At 32.1% G+C, this 18,165-nt stretch overlaps 1 protein-coding gene across 1 annotated transcript; it reads left to right on the forward strand.

The window, feature by feature from the left end:
• Nucleotides 1-4,937: 4,937 nt before the first annotated feature.
• Nucleotides 4,938-17,504, forward strand: LOC133174544 (uncharacterized). Its single transcript, XM_061309657.1, has 6 exons — nt 4,938-5,106; nt 8,242-8,328; nt 9,222-9,366; nt 11,512-11,789; nt 13,017-13,149; nt 16,574-17,504. Exons 1-6 carry the CDS (start codon nt 4,938-4,940, stop codon nt 16,956-16,958), a joined length of 1,197 nt encoding a protein of 398 aa, XP_061165641.1. The 3' UTR covers nt 16,959-17,504.
• The last annotated feature ends 661 nt before the right edge of the window (nt 17,505-18,165 follow it).

Raw genomic sequence — 18,165 nt, forward strand, 5'->3', positions numbered from 1 at the left:
GGAAGTAATAATACACAGTCAAATAAGATAATGTATAGATAGTGTGTTTCTTTATTTCCTCTTCAGCCATGTGCTTGACGAGATTTAAAAAAATTCTGTTATTTCTTCTGCAAAATTTGTATACGTTGATAAAAGCAATATGAGCTACATTTTTGAGAATTTTATTTTGCTGTTAAAATGTGCTGCTATGATAAATATGTATGAAATTTAAACCTTTATGATCGATCAGACTAAAATAAAGTATTCAATTTTCTTCAGAAGAAAGAGTTCTCAGCAATAGAATGTATAGCATTAATATATAATAAATCAATATTGTACAGGACGACAATAATGTAATTTTGCTTCAATCAAAGCTTAAAAATAGTTCTTCCATCGCAAATATGAATAACAGAAGCTTATAAATGATCTTTTTTTTGGTCATTGAAATTGTTAATTACAATTTCCGACATATTCTGCATAAGAAATATCAAAATTTTTAGAAAGGACAAGTATATTGATATAAAACATTAAGTACTAGGGTTATCACATTAGTATTTAAAATACTAAGAGTTCTTCTTCGTACATGTAGGTATGGAAGATCTTAGAAAAAGTGGAAAAAATCGTCTAAGTATCGATGCCAACTTTGTTTGCAGAAATATCTTGTCTAAAGCATGTTTTGGGTTGAGTGGCATATGTTAGGAAATGCTGTAGGTATTTGCCTTCCTTGAGAGGTTTTACAATTAGTAAATAGCAATTCATTTTCCCCATTTTCAGGTATATAAATCGATTGAAAATCTACGTTTTATTTAAAAAGAAGATTTATATATATTCATTAAAATATATAATCCACAAATCAATTGGAAAAAAGTATATCAATCTGTTAGAGAACGCCATAATATTCATAACAATATATGTATAAGTATAGAATATTAATTACATAAACTATGCATGATGAAAAGACCTCGAGGTGAAAGAGAAAAACTTGAAAATGACTAATATTAATGATGAATCAGATTCTCAAGGATCAAATGTTAAGTTGCTTATTTGTATAATTATTATTATTATATTTTTTTTTTTTTTTTTTTTTTTTGATAATTATCATAAAATTTTTATGAGTATACTTCGGAAATATTCCCCGGAAACTCATCTCTGTCTATATTTTTGTAGATGAAAAATCCCTTGAAGTAGGTCAATAACTACATGTTTTGTTGGATTTTCCACGTTGATAAAATACAAGTAGATATAGTGTTTTCTTTACGGATAGTTCGAAACAGAAATAAGTTACAAGAATCGAATTCAGGGATATTGGAAGGCAGGTAAAATGACACGGATACAATTTGCCTTGTCTATAGGTATGTTGAAACAAATTTTAAAAATAACTTTTAAAGATACTAAATACTTGAGTGTGTCTTACGATGTGCATTATTTTGTTGTTTTTTAAATTTTAATCCCACAGTTTCAGTTTTGTTAATAGATAAGACAAACATTTTTATATCAATTTCATCTAATGTTTTAATGAATGTATTGAATTTACACATGATATAAAAGTGGATAATCTTTTTTCTCTCTGTCATGATACGTATTTTCTACGCCTCTTGACGATATGTAAACAAATTCACACGTATGCATTCGAAAACACTGGAGCTCATGTTTGATGGAGAAAATCAACTTATTTTAAATAACAGACCCTACTTGAAACAGGCACATTTAATAAGCCGTTTACTTAACGGAACCTTTTCCCGGAAGATGTTTGAAACGTCTGTTAGCTGGAGGACAATGTGATAATACAACGTTAGATAAATGATTTCGATTTTTAAAACACAGATAAAAAATGTCCTATTGAAAAATCTTGCTGAACATTCGCTGAACCACGCTAAAAAACTTGAGAGGAGCTAGACATTATATCATTTTTTATATTGCTTTTTGCTACGCCAACTCTTCTAATTAAATTCAACCCTTTCTTTATTATAAATTGTTACTTTTGAAAGCTGATAAAATACTCTAAACATTCCAAATCAAACAATTAACCCACTATTTGGAGCCCTATCCTTGACAATTCAATGTAGTTTCGGCATACGGATTGTTTGCCAATTGTAAACAATGTTACAACCCGGAAATCTTATGAGACGTAGAGCTTCATCGACTTCGACGCAAAAGAGCGGCAGAAAGTAAGAACCACGAAGTAATCAATTAACTATGGAATTTTGTTTTCATTACGTGTTTTTTTAGCGGCATAATACTGATAATGTCGTTATGTACTGTATAAAAACCGAAGGGAATAGAAATAAAATACATGAAAGCACAAGTTTATCATTTAGGTAGGTGATCTAGTGCTGTCGCCATCATGAAATGTAGAAGTAGATACCTGAACTATTGGTGTATCTGCTGAATCGATTAGTTATTGATAGGAGGGCGCAGTGGTGCATTTGGAATTGTGTTCGGTGGGTGTCTCAGGATGGTGAATCTAGAGTGGGCTTAACTTCACATCTCCAATGGTATAACTCATTTACTGTGCTTTAAACATTCTGTATTTTACTGCAATTTCAATTTGCGATGAAAAAAATAATAGATCGGAAAAACTAATAAGCACCTAGTTTAAATCATTCTAGTGTGGTACTGTTTTGAACGCAGCAATCGCATATCTGGGGCAAGCTCGAAAAACATATCCGGGGTTGTGCTTCCGAGCTTGACGGAAAGATCCAGGAAGGTCGTTAAGAAAAGCTAGGTTTTTATTATAATTTTAGAAATAACTGATCTCTACAGTCTTGGTATAATAAGACCTAGATTACTATTACTTTTTGTGCATTTTTGTACAGGTTAGACAACAAATACAAAACGTCGGATCACATGTATTTTCAGATGATAAAACGAAATTGACATGGTACAGTTTATCTATTGAGGTATTCCAAAAATGCTATTTGTCGGGCATGCGTATTCCAATGAAACAAGACTAACGTTATTGCTAGCACTCAAGAGCATTAGCAATTACATTTAGGTAAATTTTGTTATAAAAAGAATATCCCATGGCTTCCTTGTTAATGATATAATTTGTTTATTTTGTGTTATTCCATTGCTTTGGAAAAGGCACAGTATAAAAAGGACTCAAAGAGCTAGATAAATATCGTATCCTTTCAAAACATGGGAAATCCAGCTTTAATCCTCCATATTTTTGTCTTTGAATTTACGGATAGTTTAAGCAATCATCTCTTTCAGAATCATTAAATAATTAAATAACTTTCCTACAATAGCTTGAATAGGGAAAAAAATGAAATTAGTTTTTTTCAACAGTTTTCCACGAGATAAGTAGAACTAAGAACATATGTGAAAGTCTAGCCCAAAGACCATCAACTGATAACAGATTTACGTCACAATTCTAAATAAATAAAACTTCTAAAACAACTTTGAAATGAAATTTATGGAAATAACATACAGCATTCAAGCCCACAAGTCCATTAAAAATACAAATCAGGAGCAGAGCAAACACATACCTCTAAAACATCAGAGGTGGGATCAGGTGCCACGGAGGAGTAAGCATCCCTTGCCAACCAGTCACACCCACTGTGTGCTCTTCGTCATTATCGGTAAATAACAGAAAAATCCGTCGACAATTCAGTGTGCAAATAATGGTCTAACAATTAGTTTGAAAAACGTAGGTCAGCATTTGACTTAATGATAGATTGTATTTGCTGACCAGGTCATTGTATCGACCGTGGAACTTAGAAGAATGATGACTTTAAACGAGACAGCTGATATCCTTGTTTTATCAACAAACATCAAAATGATACATTTTTTCATGATATGTTTGAATCTGTATACCATATCCATCTGCAAATTAAAAAAAATTATTTAAAAGAAATCAAAATATAAAAAATCGAAATTTCGATTTAAGTCCAATTTCAGTTAATGGTCTTTAAGCGTTGTTACATTCAACAGGAAGTAAAAAAAAAGATTCAAATTGGGATTTTCTGCAAAACTAAATGAAACATTACACTGGATCTACTTAAAGTGAAATTAACACTAAAACAGGAAAAACGTCGTTCAATTTCAATTACAAATGGTTTGTCATTTGTTTCATGTGTAGTGAACTATCTGTATACTTTAACTTATGCTGAAAAAAGGGACTTTCTTTGAACTTGTTAATCATAATAATTTTTTATTTAGATTTGCGTCAAACTTAATCTATTTCTGTAGTTACTTTACTGTCACATATATATTAACGATTTTCTTAGAAATAAAGGATCCCAATATACACTCCACCCCATTGAGGAGATGATTTCGAATAAATGTTAATTTCTCATCTTTTTTTTTCAATTTCAACATTATCGTACCATCTATTTACCGAAAAAAAACACACATACAAAACACTGAAGCATAATTAATAAACAGAAACACTGTGTCTCTCTTAAATGAGGAAAATGCATATTCATCGATTCATTGGGTGTATTTTTGAGATGACTTGAATCCCCTATGAATCCCATCAATGACAAAGTTTCCTTAAATACTATGTACCATTTTATGAATCGAGGAAACTTTATAAACAACATTTAAATAACTGAAAGAACTGAAACAAAACTACCAAAAAGCTCAAAATCTAGCTTCAGATTGTTAATGATCAATTTTAATATAGTGGAAAACATTGAAACTTCGAACTTCGTTATCTCGATAATGGATATATTGAAGAAATTTTAGAGCGGCAAACCAGTTTGTACGTGTTTCAATCCAATTCAAATCTGGAATGTTCGAATATTTCGGAAACGTCGATGCTAACTGTATATTCATTGCTTATACGGTATGATTTTCATAAATTGTTTTTTATATATATTTCAGTGTTAATCGTCAACTGTTTAATGTTATGCATGAGTCTGTCTACAGCCAAGTTCCCAACATTTATTGTTCTAACCAACGCAAGTCTCTTTAGCTCTGGTGACACGGTAGTCATCAAATGCTTTATTGCAAACATGAGCCTAATGGACGTTGTCACAAGTTACACTATTACATGGTTGAAAGATGAAGCCAAAATCACGAAGTCGTTCACAGAACTTGCCGATGGCGTCGAGGACTCAAAATACAGCCTAAATATTTTTGCAGAACAAGGAACAGGATTCGTTTCCTCCCTGCAAATCAAAGGTAAAGGTTTTAATTTCTGTTATAAATATTACAAATCATTGAGAGCATTAAAAATTTCTACAATATATTATTATAGCCCTAATTTATTTTTTTTTTATTTTATGAAAAGAAAATATCATAATCTCACCAATTCCATTAAGTTTATACAAATTCTTACCTGTAAAAAGTATTAAAATTGAAAACAAAGATAAGTACTCCTTCTCAACATCATTGGCCAAAATTACCAGATATACGGTAGTGTAAATTATATGCATTGAAAAGAAATTTTTATATTATATACTTATTGCCAGCAAAGTAAATTAACAACAAAAACATATTCTTGTATTCATAAAAATGGATTTTCTACGGAAATGTAAAATTCAAGTTTGACTTACTGATACATAATAATATGTGAGCTTTATAGAGATGTTTTATGAGTTAACAGTTGAAATAATTACATGTATATTTCAAACATTTATATCTATCTGCAAATAAGAGTCGGTGAAATTTATGTTATATTTTACAGACAAGCCATTATTCGAAAAGCTCGTCAATTAAGATACGGAAACCATAGTCAATAGATCTCCATTTCTAAGTGGATTGTCGCTTGACACCGGATATCCGAAAAATATACATATAACATCTCTGTAGATAATTTTAAGCAGTACAAATACTTGTGACTAAGGGGTAAATAGGCAGATTCTTTCGCCAGTGGCAAAAGAACTTAGCTGGTTCATTCGCACTAAACTTTACTTGTTCTTGTTTCCCATGAAATTTTTGAATGGATTTTTTGATGACGCTAAATCAAGTCCATACGTAGATTCTTCAACTGTAGAATACAAGTTAGAGTTTGTAATTATGTATGTTGCCAAGCATAGGCTCTATAAGCCACCGAGTTGTCCAAAGATAATAGATGCTGTGAACATAAGTAACACTCTTACATGATATCATAAAAAAAAATCATATTTCAAATTGAAGTCTACACCCTGCAGATATTCCTAAATATATTCCCAAACTGTTAATTCCAAGCTCTTGCGTATCGAATTAACCGGGAGAAAACACCCAAATGCAGGTGATATGGGTATATTTATACATAAGTAAGTACGCTGGAGAAATTGAGTTTGTTAGGTTACACTTCAGTCTTTTTCTAGTAAAATATCCAACTATGAAACAGATGTGTTTAACTCTGTGGTGTCTTTTATTTCAAGCTCACGGGGATAAATTCTGGTCGATATTTGAATGGAAGTAATATTAATCATACACGGTACCAATTTTGATGGACCAGATGTGCATTTCGACAAATTATTTCTCGTCAGTATTGCTCATGCCGAAATGATGCAAATTCGAAATATTTGGATAAAAATACTCGAAGAGCTACAAAGAAAAGGGGGGGGGGGGGACTGGAGCCAAAAACGTCGAAGGATCAGAGCTATGAATGAGGGAGATCATCTATAATTTTAAATAATTTTCTAAATTTTACCACAGAAATGAAATATATATCCGTATTTACTTACTGTTAATTGATAATATTTCGTCGATACATCTTTACGTCGAGTTGAATGCCACAGCGTCTCCATCTTCTCATGTAGACGTTTTTGAATTTATTTTTTTCTTCATATGAATACTAAAATAGGTTTGCTTATAATTGCAATTGGTACCCATGGGAATTCCAACAGATTGCTGGAACAGCTGATCTCAAAAACTATATAGATAATGTCAATCAGAAACTCGAGCAACTTTTCAATATAAACTTCAGAGTACTTGTGTGTACAATCAAAATGTTTTATAACAAAATAATTTTGCAAATGATCAACGAAGACGTAAGTATGTTTACGAGTTCCATAGTGATTACGTTTCCCAACTTTTTCTATATTCAAGAACATGCACTGAGTACAATCAAACCGAGGCAGGCAGAGGACAGATAAGATATCTGATCCCACCTCTAGAATTTCCGGGAGTCCATTTCTTATGTTCTGTTTACAGAACTGTATTGTTTGTAGAATCTTTAAAGATTGTTCCCTACTCATTATCTTCTCCTTTGGTAAACACCGCACTTTAGATGTATGATTGATTTTAAACAAGGAATTCTTTTTATTCAATCTGCTCTTTCATATGGTGTAACATAAGCGTTTGAACTTATTTACTTAGATCCACTTAGATTGTGGAGCGCTTTTCACAGACTTCATTTAGAAAATGTTTATTTTCCGGAAGTTGATTATGTAGCAAATGCTACTTCTATATAATGTCAATAATCAGTACACTCCTGATTAAGTTCCTCTTTTCATAACTTATTTTAATCTTGAAAAAATATCTTGATGAGTCAGAGATCATTCATGACGGAACAGAATAAATAGGCAGATACAAGAAATATATGACTTTAAGTTTTGCTCAAGAGACAGTAAAATGCAGTTAACACATAACAATTGTAACGCATTCACGGATATAGAATGGAAAAAAAAATAAACAAAGACAAAGTGAAAACAACAAATAACGAGATACATTTGTCACATAGATTAGAGAAAAAAAATCCATATCCGACAAATAGAAAAACACGATCCCTGGATAAAGCAGGAAGTGAGATATTTTTTGTTTTGGAGATGTTTGTTTGTTTGTTGTTTAACGTCCCTCTTGAGAATGTTTCACTCATATGGAGACGCCACTACTTGACTGTGGAAGGCTGCAAATTTTGACCTAAACTCGGCAATCAGGGCCATTGAGCAGCGAGGGATCTTTTTTCGTACCAGCACCTACTGCGACACGGGGTCTCGGTTTATACGGTCAAAGGATGTTTTGCTCAAGATATTTTGCTCAAAATCTTCGATTACGAGGGCATAAAAATATTACTTGTAAATACAGATGTTGTCGCAGAAAGAAAACGCGAATTGTTTTTCAAATGTATCAAATTCTTCCTGAACCACAGTTCTTCATATTCAGGTGCTTTTGTCTAATAAAAATGTGACCCTTTAAAAAAAAATAATGAATATGAAATATATCCATGTTCCGAACTTGTTTTTAGCACATTAAGAAACTTGAATAAGATTTCAAAAAGTATTTCTCTTGAGTTCCTGAGAATATGAAATATTATTCAAAATGTTTCTTATCAACAATTATCTAGGATAAATGTATCTTTTTGTGTTTCTTTTCTCTAAATTACAGGTTTGACTGAAGAAGATGAAGGCACATTTACTTGTGAGCTTATGAATAAAAGTTCTTCAAGAGAAGGAAAATCAGTGTCCATAAGCGGTAAAATAGTTTAGTGTACATATTAATTATAGTAGAGTTTATCACGGATTTTTTGCGACTTAAAATGACTTACATGTACGCTTACGAAGTCATCGTATATAACGAATTAAATTTATATAATAATAATAATATATAATAATAAGTATACATTTGTTTGAATATTTTCCCCATTATTACAATTTCATCACCCCCTTAAAGTGATTCTCTTTTTGCTAAATACCTTTGAACGTTCAAGGAAAATTCAATTTTGTAAACTTATTGCTTAAGATATTGATATTATTGACTGAATTGTGCATATCATCAGGTTTTGAAGTACCAAAATAAATAAAATAATAAAAAATATATATGTGGCATGTTTGTAATTTTGGTACGTGTAAATCGGAATATAGTATTCTTGAAGGTAGAGGTAGAATTGATATTTTTTTATTACATGTGCAGGGCTCTAATTCGCGAGTAATTTAGTCGCCATGGCGCCTAAAATTTTTTTATTGGCGCCTAAATTTTTTCCATAAGTCGCCAAATTGGCGACCATTTTAAATTGACTTGGCGATCGTCGAATCCGGAAATTTTCACATTTTTAAACAATTTTTCTGAAAAAGCGAAAGGAATTTTAAAAGAAGAGGAAATTATTTTTAGCAATTGACATGTCATGTTTTTTAGGCACGTCATGGGTCCCTATATTCTATTAACTTTTAAAGTTAGCGCCTTAGAAAAATTGCCTGGCGACTAAAAATTTGTATTGGCCACTAAATATTTTTGATAAAGCGCCAGGTGGCGCCTAAATTTTACAGGCTACTTAGAGGCCTGATGTAGTTTAGTTGAAGGCAGAGTTAAAATTGATAAAGTTTAATTGTGATAGTTTTAGTTTCATTTAGTGAATAAATTTATTTTAGTTGAAGGCATGGTTGGGACAGCTGGGACAAAAGTTGACAAGTATGAATCTGGAACAATCTTCGACAGCACAACATATATTCCTTCAGAGGATATAAACAGATCCGGATCTGACGAAACGATGCAGCAATACGAGGAGACAACACCGTATAAAAATCTTTTAATTATTCAATGCATAAATCTTATTTCTTTTTTACTTAAAATTTGTGATATTACATACTCATTTGATTTGCAGGGAATCAGTTTAATGTGAAATTATTAAAACAATAGTTTTAGGATTCAAAGGTATTTTATTTGAATATCAACCGAATTAGGAATAGTAAATTAAATATTAAGATTGAAGTTCAGGGGGTTTATTCAGGTTTTCCCTCTCGATCAACCATAAACTTGCTTACATTCTTTTCGACAAATCAAAATGCGCGTTTTAAAGCATGTGTCGTTGTGAATGTAAACATGGCAAACACGCCAGTACCGACGAGATTAAACTCCTTTCTTGTAAATAGTTGAGCATTTAGTGCGTGGTTATGATGAGAAAGGGTGCCTCTTCCAAATTTGTGGATTTCATGGCCCGGGTCAGGGGTTCTAGTCTTAGGGCGAAGCACTATTGATTATATAGTGAAAAAGTATAAATTCTTTTAAAAAATCTTCTCTCTTCTTCCCTGTATATTTACATGAAGCAGAGAATCTACAGGCATAGTTATGATGAGCAAGGTTGCCTCTTCCAAACTTTTAAATTTCATGACCCCTGGACTAGGAGTTCTGGAATTAGGGTGGGGCTCTTTTAATTATATAGTGAAAAACCAATAAATTATTGAAAATCTTTTCTGCTCTTTGATTATGAGCAGATAAACTGAGTGCATGGTTATGATGAGAAAGGATGCCTCTTCCAATATCGTGAAGTTCTGGTGTTAGAACAGGGCTGTATTGATTATGTAGTGAAAAATACATTATTTCTTTTGAAATCTTCTTCGTTGCTCCTGGATATTTAGCAAACAAACGTATTGCATAGTCAAGATGAACAAGGATACCTCTTCAAAACGTGTGAATTTCATGGCCCAAAGGTCAGGTGTTTTGATTTTAAGATGGGTCTTTATTGATAAAATATTGAGAATACATTGATTTCTCCTCTGCTCCCGGGTATTAAGCAGATAAACTAAGTGCAAATATGATGAGTAATGATGCATCTTCCAAAATTTTGAAATCTGAGGCCCTAGTGTCAGGAATCAAGTCGACTACTTGGCCAAGCGTTCTGGTGCTGGGCAGGACTCATTAATTTTAATTCTACTGAGAAAAGTTATTCTCCTATGCTATTCACCTTTGATAATTAATCACTGTTAATAATGTCATTGAAAGGCCAATTTAATAAGAGATTTATACAGGAATTTTATAATATACATGTATGATGCTAAAAGTACTTCATAGTTCTTAATGATGAGGGAAACTTGTAAATTATAGATAAATAGAAATGAGACAAAAAAAACCTCATCTTTGTGCATTAAATGTTCTTGATAGAGCAAGAGAGGCCAGTATGAGAGGGAAATAGATGGGTTAATCAATAGTCCTTAAATACTATTGTTTTGTTAAGTTTACAAGAAAATAGTTACAAATGGGGCAGAAACAGGCAAATAAATAGATCTAACTTAAGATTTATTAAGGAGTGAAAGACTTATTAATTTGCTGATACCTAATCATTATAGTTCTCTTGCTTTTGGGCAACAGAGTTTATCTTTCAGTTTGTTTTATTTTATACATCTATGGATCCTTAACAGTGTTGAATTATACTCAGCTGACCTTTAAAGCTCTCGTGTCTCTTGTTTTCCTTGTTACCAAAAGTATGTTCAAAATAAAATGACACACAGTTATGACTAGAATTGAAAATCTTACAAAATCAAATTATAGAAAACTGTCTCCAGCTGTGTGCTTGCAGAAAAAAAAACAACTGTTTTTCTTTTGTACTCAAAGCAAATTCAAAATAAAAGGACACATTATTTGACCACATGCGAAAATATAACATAGTCAATAGTAGAGAAAAAATGATTCCGCTCAAAAAAAGGTCAAGGATTTCATCACCAATTAATTACATTTTTCCCTTCTATATCCTGCAGAAATTAACCTTTCTTGTATCATAAATAATAAGTTCACATCCTTTGTAGTTAAATAAAATAAATCATTCATATCCTTGGAAATTTTGACGTTGCATATATACCTGTCATTCGTATGGAATGTATTCGAGTAACTGCTTAATTGTTACAGATACACATATACGTATGGCTTATTTTTTTTCTTACTTAGGGTGTTACTTAGCGTTAATGAAACTAGCACTACTATACACATCATGAATATTGATACGAAAACCACCAACAAGGGCATGGATATCGAAAATAAAACGGACAGTAACTTGAGCACAGGAGCTAATTTAATGTCTACCGCAAACAACAAAACCGAGGACAACAACCTGACAACAGGAGCTAATTTCATGTCTACTGCAAATAACAAAACCGAGGACAACAACCTGACAACAAGAGCTAAGGTCGTCTCTACTGTAGGCAATACAACGAATGCACTCGAAGGTAACTTAGCTACATATAAAGCGTAGCTTTTCTGTTTTCAGTTCACACATATATATATATATGTTTATTTGAAATAAAAAATAAATGGCACCTTAAGAATGAAGGGTCTTTTTAATTAAGTTATCAAATTTGAAATACACTTAAAAGCAATCAAAGTACATTGGATCTTAGAAGTTATCTAAAAAACCGCGTTAAATGATCAAATCTAAACAACAACCAAATAATCTCTAATACCGGTTTCATGAAGGAAGTAGTGTATAATTTTTGCCTGATTAAAGTTACAAACGTCCATTATTTGCACAACGGAAACGATATGAACGTGCTTATTTATCATTTACAATATATTTGAATCATCATACACACCAAATTAAGTATTGTTTTATCAAATTTACATTTTTCAACTTTTTCTGAATATAAATTTACTTATGAATTTATGTTAATTCATATATACATGAGAGTATATATGCTTCTCAAAAACTATAATTCATCAATTCGGTTTATACCATCCATCCTCTAGAGGTCTCACTGCTGTATACATTATAGCAACGGCTCCAGACTAAAAGACAAAAGAGGACATGGAAAAATGTTTCATATTAACGAAAAAACATAAGGTGTAATTAGAACGCCGGATAAAATGGCATGTTTATTGACAAATTATTACCAAATGTATATATATATATCTTTGACAAAAAAAGTAAGCATTTATGCATCCTTTTGACGGAATCAGAACTATAAAAAAAATTCACATAAACTATAGATGAAGCCTGTCTAGGCCAAATATTTTTTAAATATTCAAATCCCAAAAATATGTTTAGATGAAGGTTTTTAAAAGAACATCATTATATTAAGCATCATTTCCTAAAACGTGTAACGTCGATTATTTGCTGATTATAAGGGGCAAAGTCAAATTGTACCAAATGTGTCAACACAGAACATCTGACCCCGATAATACAAGTAGACTCAAATCTCCCTTCTTAATTTTACTCACCTCTCTCTCTCTCTCTCTCTCTCTCTCTCTCTGTGTGTGTGTGTGTGTGAGGGTGAGAGAGGGTGTGTGTGTGTGTGTAAACAAGCTTCTTTTTTTTATTTTATTTGTAACTAATATCTAATATAGCCATGTAAACCTAAGGTTGCTACGATAAATGTAAGATTGTCGAGTATATTGCGTCTCCTGACTTGTCTTGACATTGATTGAAGGATTGATTCTAACTTTTTTTTTATCAGCAGGTGAAAATCATCTAGAAGATGGGAATAATGCTGGTCTAATTGCTGGAATAACGGTGACTATTCTACTGCTTATTGTGGTGGCAATCATAATGGTACTAATAATTAAACGACGGCAAGACATAAATTGGGAAATGTGAGTAGTACATGATTGTATAAAGCTTTATCCAATACGTGCATGTAGGTCAGGTGATAAAAGTGTCTATTTTTATTACTGATTTCTGCATTTTTGCTTTTAAAGTGAGAAAGAGAATATTAATCAGCAATTTAATAAGAATAAGATTTTTTTTCTAAATATTAGAGATGTATGCATGTGCATTCGTTCCGTTTAAAGAAAGCTTTTCTGTAATGACTGTTGCTTTTTAACTTTGGAAATGAAAGCCAAAAAACCCCCAATAAATAGAGAATATTGCACACGAAAATCCAAATTATATTTTATGTGTGTCATATTCGGCCAAGTGGCTCCGTATCAGCCCTAGATCCGATATTGGGCCTGAAGTTGTTATGACAAATGATATCTAATTTTTTATTTAATATTTCAATATTCAATATATACAATTTCACATAAAGTCATTAAAGAATGTTTTGTGCATGTGGATATGATCCTTGTCTTAAAATTTCAATAGAGCTATTTTAAAAATTAGTTAAGACAACAAATTTTAGTACATGAATTGTACTGCATGTATATTTCAATAAAATCATGGTGGTTAACTTTTAAACGTTATACAAACGTTATTTTCGGTTTGATAAGCATTTTTGCACATGATCTGATACTTGATATGTGTTTTGACACTGGTTATCGTGACGTCATTCGAATAGCAAGCACTGAATCAGTGTGTTTACTACAAAACTAACGATAAGAATAAAGATTGCATGTTGTAAAAGAAACCGCCTTTATTGTTATATAGATTGTTAAGTACCTATGTATGCTTTTGATATGTTGCATTTATATTGTTTACAAATTTATCAGAAAAGAGATTTTCTAATTATGAAAAAAATGATTATGCCCTCCATTTATCTTATGCAAAACAAATGCCTGTACAGTAAAGAATGAGTGGAAACCAGTTCCATCTTGGTCCCCCAGCTTTGTTATTTTTTTACTTCAATAAAACACCACAAGACATGCTTTGATGAATATTGTCATTTATTAATGACGAAGATAAACAACTAATTACAAATAAACTACCTTAACTACTAGGGAGATCCCAGATATACGTAAAAAGACTTATTGAGCACCTAATATCACACAGGCAGCGGGATCTCCCTTATGTCTAAGTAAGACAATATTATCATTGATGAATGTACATTTATAAGATGGGAGATCACCAGGTAACATATATATACAAACTAGTCCACAACAATGGCAGGGGGATCTCCGTGATATGAAAAACCAAAATAATGTAAAAATTAAGGTGGCATATACAAAAATTTCAAACAATGTAAAAATTAAGGTGGCATATACAAAAATTTCGCAAAACAGAGTAAAAATTAAGGTGGTATGTACAAAAATTTGGCGTCTACAATGACAAGATAAAGTGGTATATACAAATTCAAGTCAAATATCTGGTACACACAGTTACATTACAATTACAAGACAATTCTAAATGTATCAAGGTGGGTATGATGGGGATGGTGGAGGGTTAATTTTCACACAATCAATCTTGCTGTTTACAAAATACGCAGCTAGGTTAAGGACTCCCATATATACGTCAGCCTACGCAGAGGTTCGGTAAAGCTATTATGACGTCACGTTAAAACAGTACAAATGAATTTCGATGAATAAATACTATATGTTCTTTTTAAAACACACTAAATACTTTCGTTTATCATAAATATTATAAAGATAAATGGATGTGAAACTTATCTTGCCATAATAGCATAATAGCGTATGTAGAATGAAAGCCAGCTTGATCTCGCTGTACTAACAAAGATGACGTCATTTCTTACTTTGACACGCAGTTTCTCTGTACTTGAGGCGTGGATCAAGCTTTTATCGTAGCTTCTAAAAATAAAAAATAAATACGAAACACGCGTAGTCGGACCAAAAGAGAGAAATATTCTGAAATATATTAATCCACATTTTATTGTCAAACTAAATTGATAATGTGTAGACTTTATATTAAGCCGTAGGGAGCACATTTGTATAGTAACGTGCTAGAATGACAGGTCCAGCCCCCTCGAAAATATCAAAAGTTCAACGATATATGCTTCACTATAAATTCTGAATTTTTAAACACGTGTAGCTATAATTCCTACTATTCTGAAAAGTTCTGGTAGCTGGTTGTGCCTTGTTGATTTATTCCGTAATGTAACATTATTCCAATGCGAATTACATTTTGACTGGAGTTTATAGAAAGACGGCTAAATTTCAAACAATTCTCGAGCATGAGGAAGTTACTCCCAGCACTTTTCGTGTTAAGGAATTTGTCTCAAAGAAAACAGAATAAGTTTTATAGCGTAAAAATGCCCGTATATCGTTGAACATTTACGATCTTTGTAGTAGTACATATATGTTCTAATTTTAAAACTGACACGTGACAAACAGCTGATGTAAGAGATGTCGCTTTGGTCGAACTCAGCAAAGACCCGATATATACAAGTGCAAACACTACTAATCGCATTTATCAAAACTAATGCTGTTAAAAAAATATTAAAATTGTATTCATTTTCCCTGAATATATTAAGGCATATATTTCATGGGCGTCCTTAACCTAGCTGCGTAGCGTCCTTCACATACCAAGTGACTTCCACGTGATCATAATCCTGCAATTTCATTGGTTATTGATGAGGTGCAAGAACAAATATTTTTAAAAATAGATATATATGAACCCTCAGGTTAAAAATAACTATAAAAACCGAGTACTAAAAATAGATTATGTGATCAAAATAGATGGAAGGATACAATGATGCCATAAAACATATTATTTAAAAATAATATTTCATTATCATCCAAATCATCATCTTCGCTAGCAAAGGGTTTTCGGTCCACTCCGCTCCCCATAATGGGGAGGGGGTGGACCGAAAACCCTTGGCTAGCGAAGATGCCAAATCAGTCAACTTGATATCTGTTCATATATAGCGTTCTATCGACTCATAAGTCTCCGTGTCAGGGCGAATGTAGTATCAGTTTCGAAGGTTAACATTATTTGTAATGTATCATAAAAAGGCCATGTTGTTTGATAGAAATCAACATTGCAATAAATTGTTTCCAGGGAAAAAAGTGTAGAATGAAAGTAAAAAATGCCTTGTGCACAAAATAAAATGGAGGTCTTTTAAACGTCTTTGGTTCTTATATAAAACATTACAGAGGGGGTTCTTTTATTCGGTTTTATTAGTATTATCCCAATATTCCTAAAATAAAACAACACCCCTCCCCCACTCCCCCCAAATTATATTATTTTTTTAAAGTTTTTTTTATCATAGGATTATTGAAATCAGATATTTTTTAACTGTTCCATGTACCAAAAACTTACAGCATTGCAAAACAGTTTTTTAAATGCATTGATAAAAGAATATTAAGATTTAGTAGGAAAATCTAAATGTTTTACAATTCTTTCAAGCTGCTTCCATAAATCAAAGAGGAAGGAATATGAACCTCCACAAAATGACAGCTTTACAGACTATCAAAATTTGGGATACACTAAAGAAATGGTGCCTAACCATAGTTATATTAATAACGAACAGGCTGTCAGAGCAAGACGAGCTTACGAGGATGCAAATGACAAAGATTTCCTAAGTGAATACGAAACTAACAAAAGTATGCAGAAGAAGAGTTCTAGAAAGGAAGGCGCGAATGGTGTACCCAAAACATTGTCCCAGGATGACTCATCAGAATCGGATTGTTTTAGAGATTTTCCCGATAGAGGAAATGATGGTGTCTTTCAAAAGAAGAAAAACAGTCCCTACGAAACATGCCATGATATAACTTTTCTACAGAATTTTTAGATCAAATGACCATGGATTCTTTCGCATGTGAGTTAAGGCTAGGTATAGGCAAATCTATGCAAATAAAGTAATTAAATGCCTAAGGACTATATCTATTTTACAGAGAAAGTTAAAACTTATTGTCTAATACATACTTGGTACCCGCGACATGAGATAGCCAGTACACATAATGACGTCATATTATGACGCCATTGTTCTTTACTACACATGATTATAATGGATATCAACAAAAATGCTTGGCGCAAGGGCATGCTCTATTTTATTTGACTGAAACAAGGTATATTTAGAAGCAAAATATTCCAGTGTTTGCTGGTATTGCTGCACAAATATCAACAGCTCAGTTGTATAATTTCAATTTAAGTTGAAATGGGTAAAAATGTACAGTCCGGTATAAGTTTCCTTAAATTCCGCTCAAATTAGAAAATGCCTAGGATTTGTGCAGCGGTTTTATTAATCTATAGAATATTCTTCTTAGCATTATACATTTTCTATGTAAAAATAAATAGGGTAATCCCTTGCGCCGAAGCTGTTTTGTTGATGTGTTATATTACCTCCAGTAGGTAAGATCAATGACGTCATAATATGACGTCATAATGTGTACTGGCTATAACATATCGTGGGTACTAAGTATGCATAAGAAAATAAATTAAAACATTCTTTGAATAATAAATATTCCTCTTACGCGTTTTTATTAGCTCATTTGCATAGAAACGCCTATACCTAACCTTAACTCACATGCGTTCAGTATTTCGCCGGTACATGATTTAAGTGAAAAGCAATTTTGCATATGCACATCAAAACGAATGTAATACATTTATTCTCTATTGTTAAAACGTACCTCACAAAAAGACTGAGACCTGCAAGCAAAGGAACAACGACATCCATGTAACAAACATATGTATATTTGACAAAAGAAGAATCAGGTTAAAAAAAATCAAGCTAATTTCTTCCTGAATATGGATATGTTAGTCCATTTCGTCAATTAAAACATTGAACGTAAGCATCCTTCTTTTCCGGACCGTATCCAAGGATACACCTTGAGAAATATTTCCTTTTTAACATTTTAAAGAGATATATATCAATCATCGTATTTTTATACCCTGCTCCGAAGGGGAGGAGGTATACTGTTTTACCCTTGTGTGTCTGTCTGTGTGTATTTGTCAGTCTATCTGTCTGTCCTTAACCAATTTATGTCGGAGTTTTCTCA

The sequence above is a fragment of the Saccostrea echinata genome, unplaced genomic scaffold (assembly GCF_033153115.1).
Source record: "Saccostrea echinata isolate AGI-Se365-2 ecotype Australia unplaced genomic scaffold, CSIRO_AGI_Sech_v1 ptg000058l, whole genome shotgun sequence".
NCBI lineage: Eukaryota > Metazoa > Mollusca > Bivalvia > Ostreida > Ostreidae > Saccostrea > Saccostrea echinata.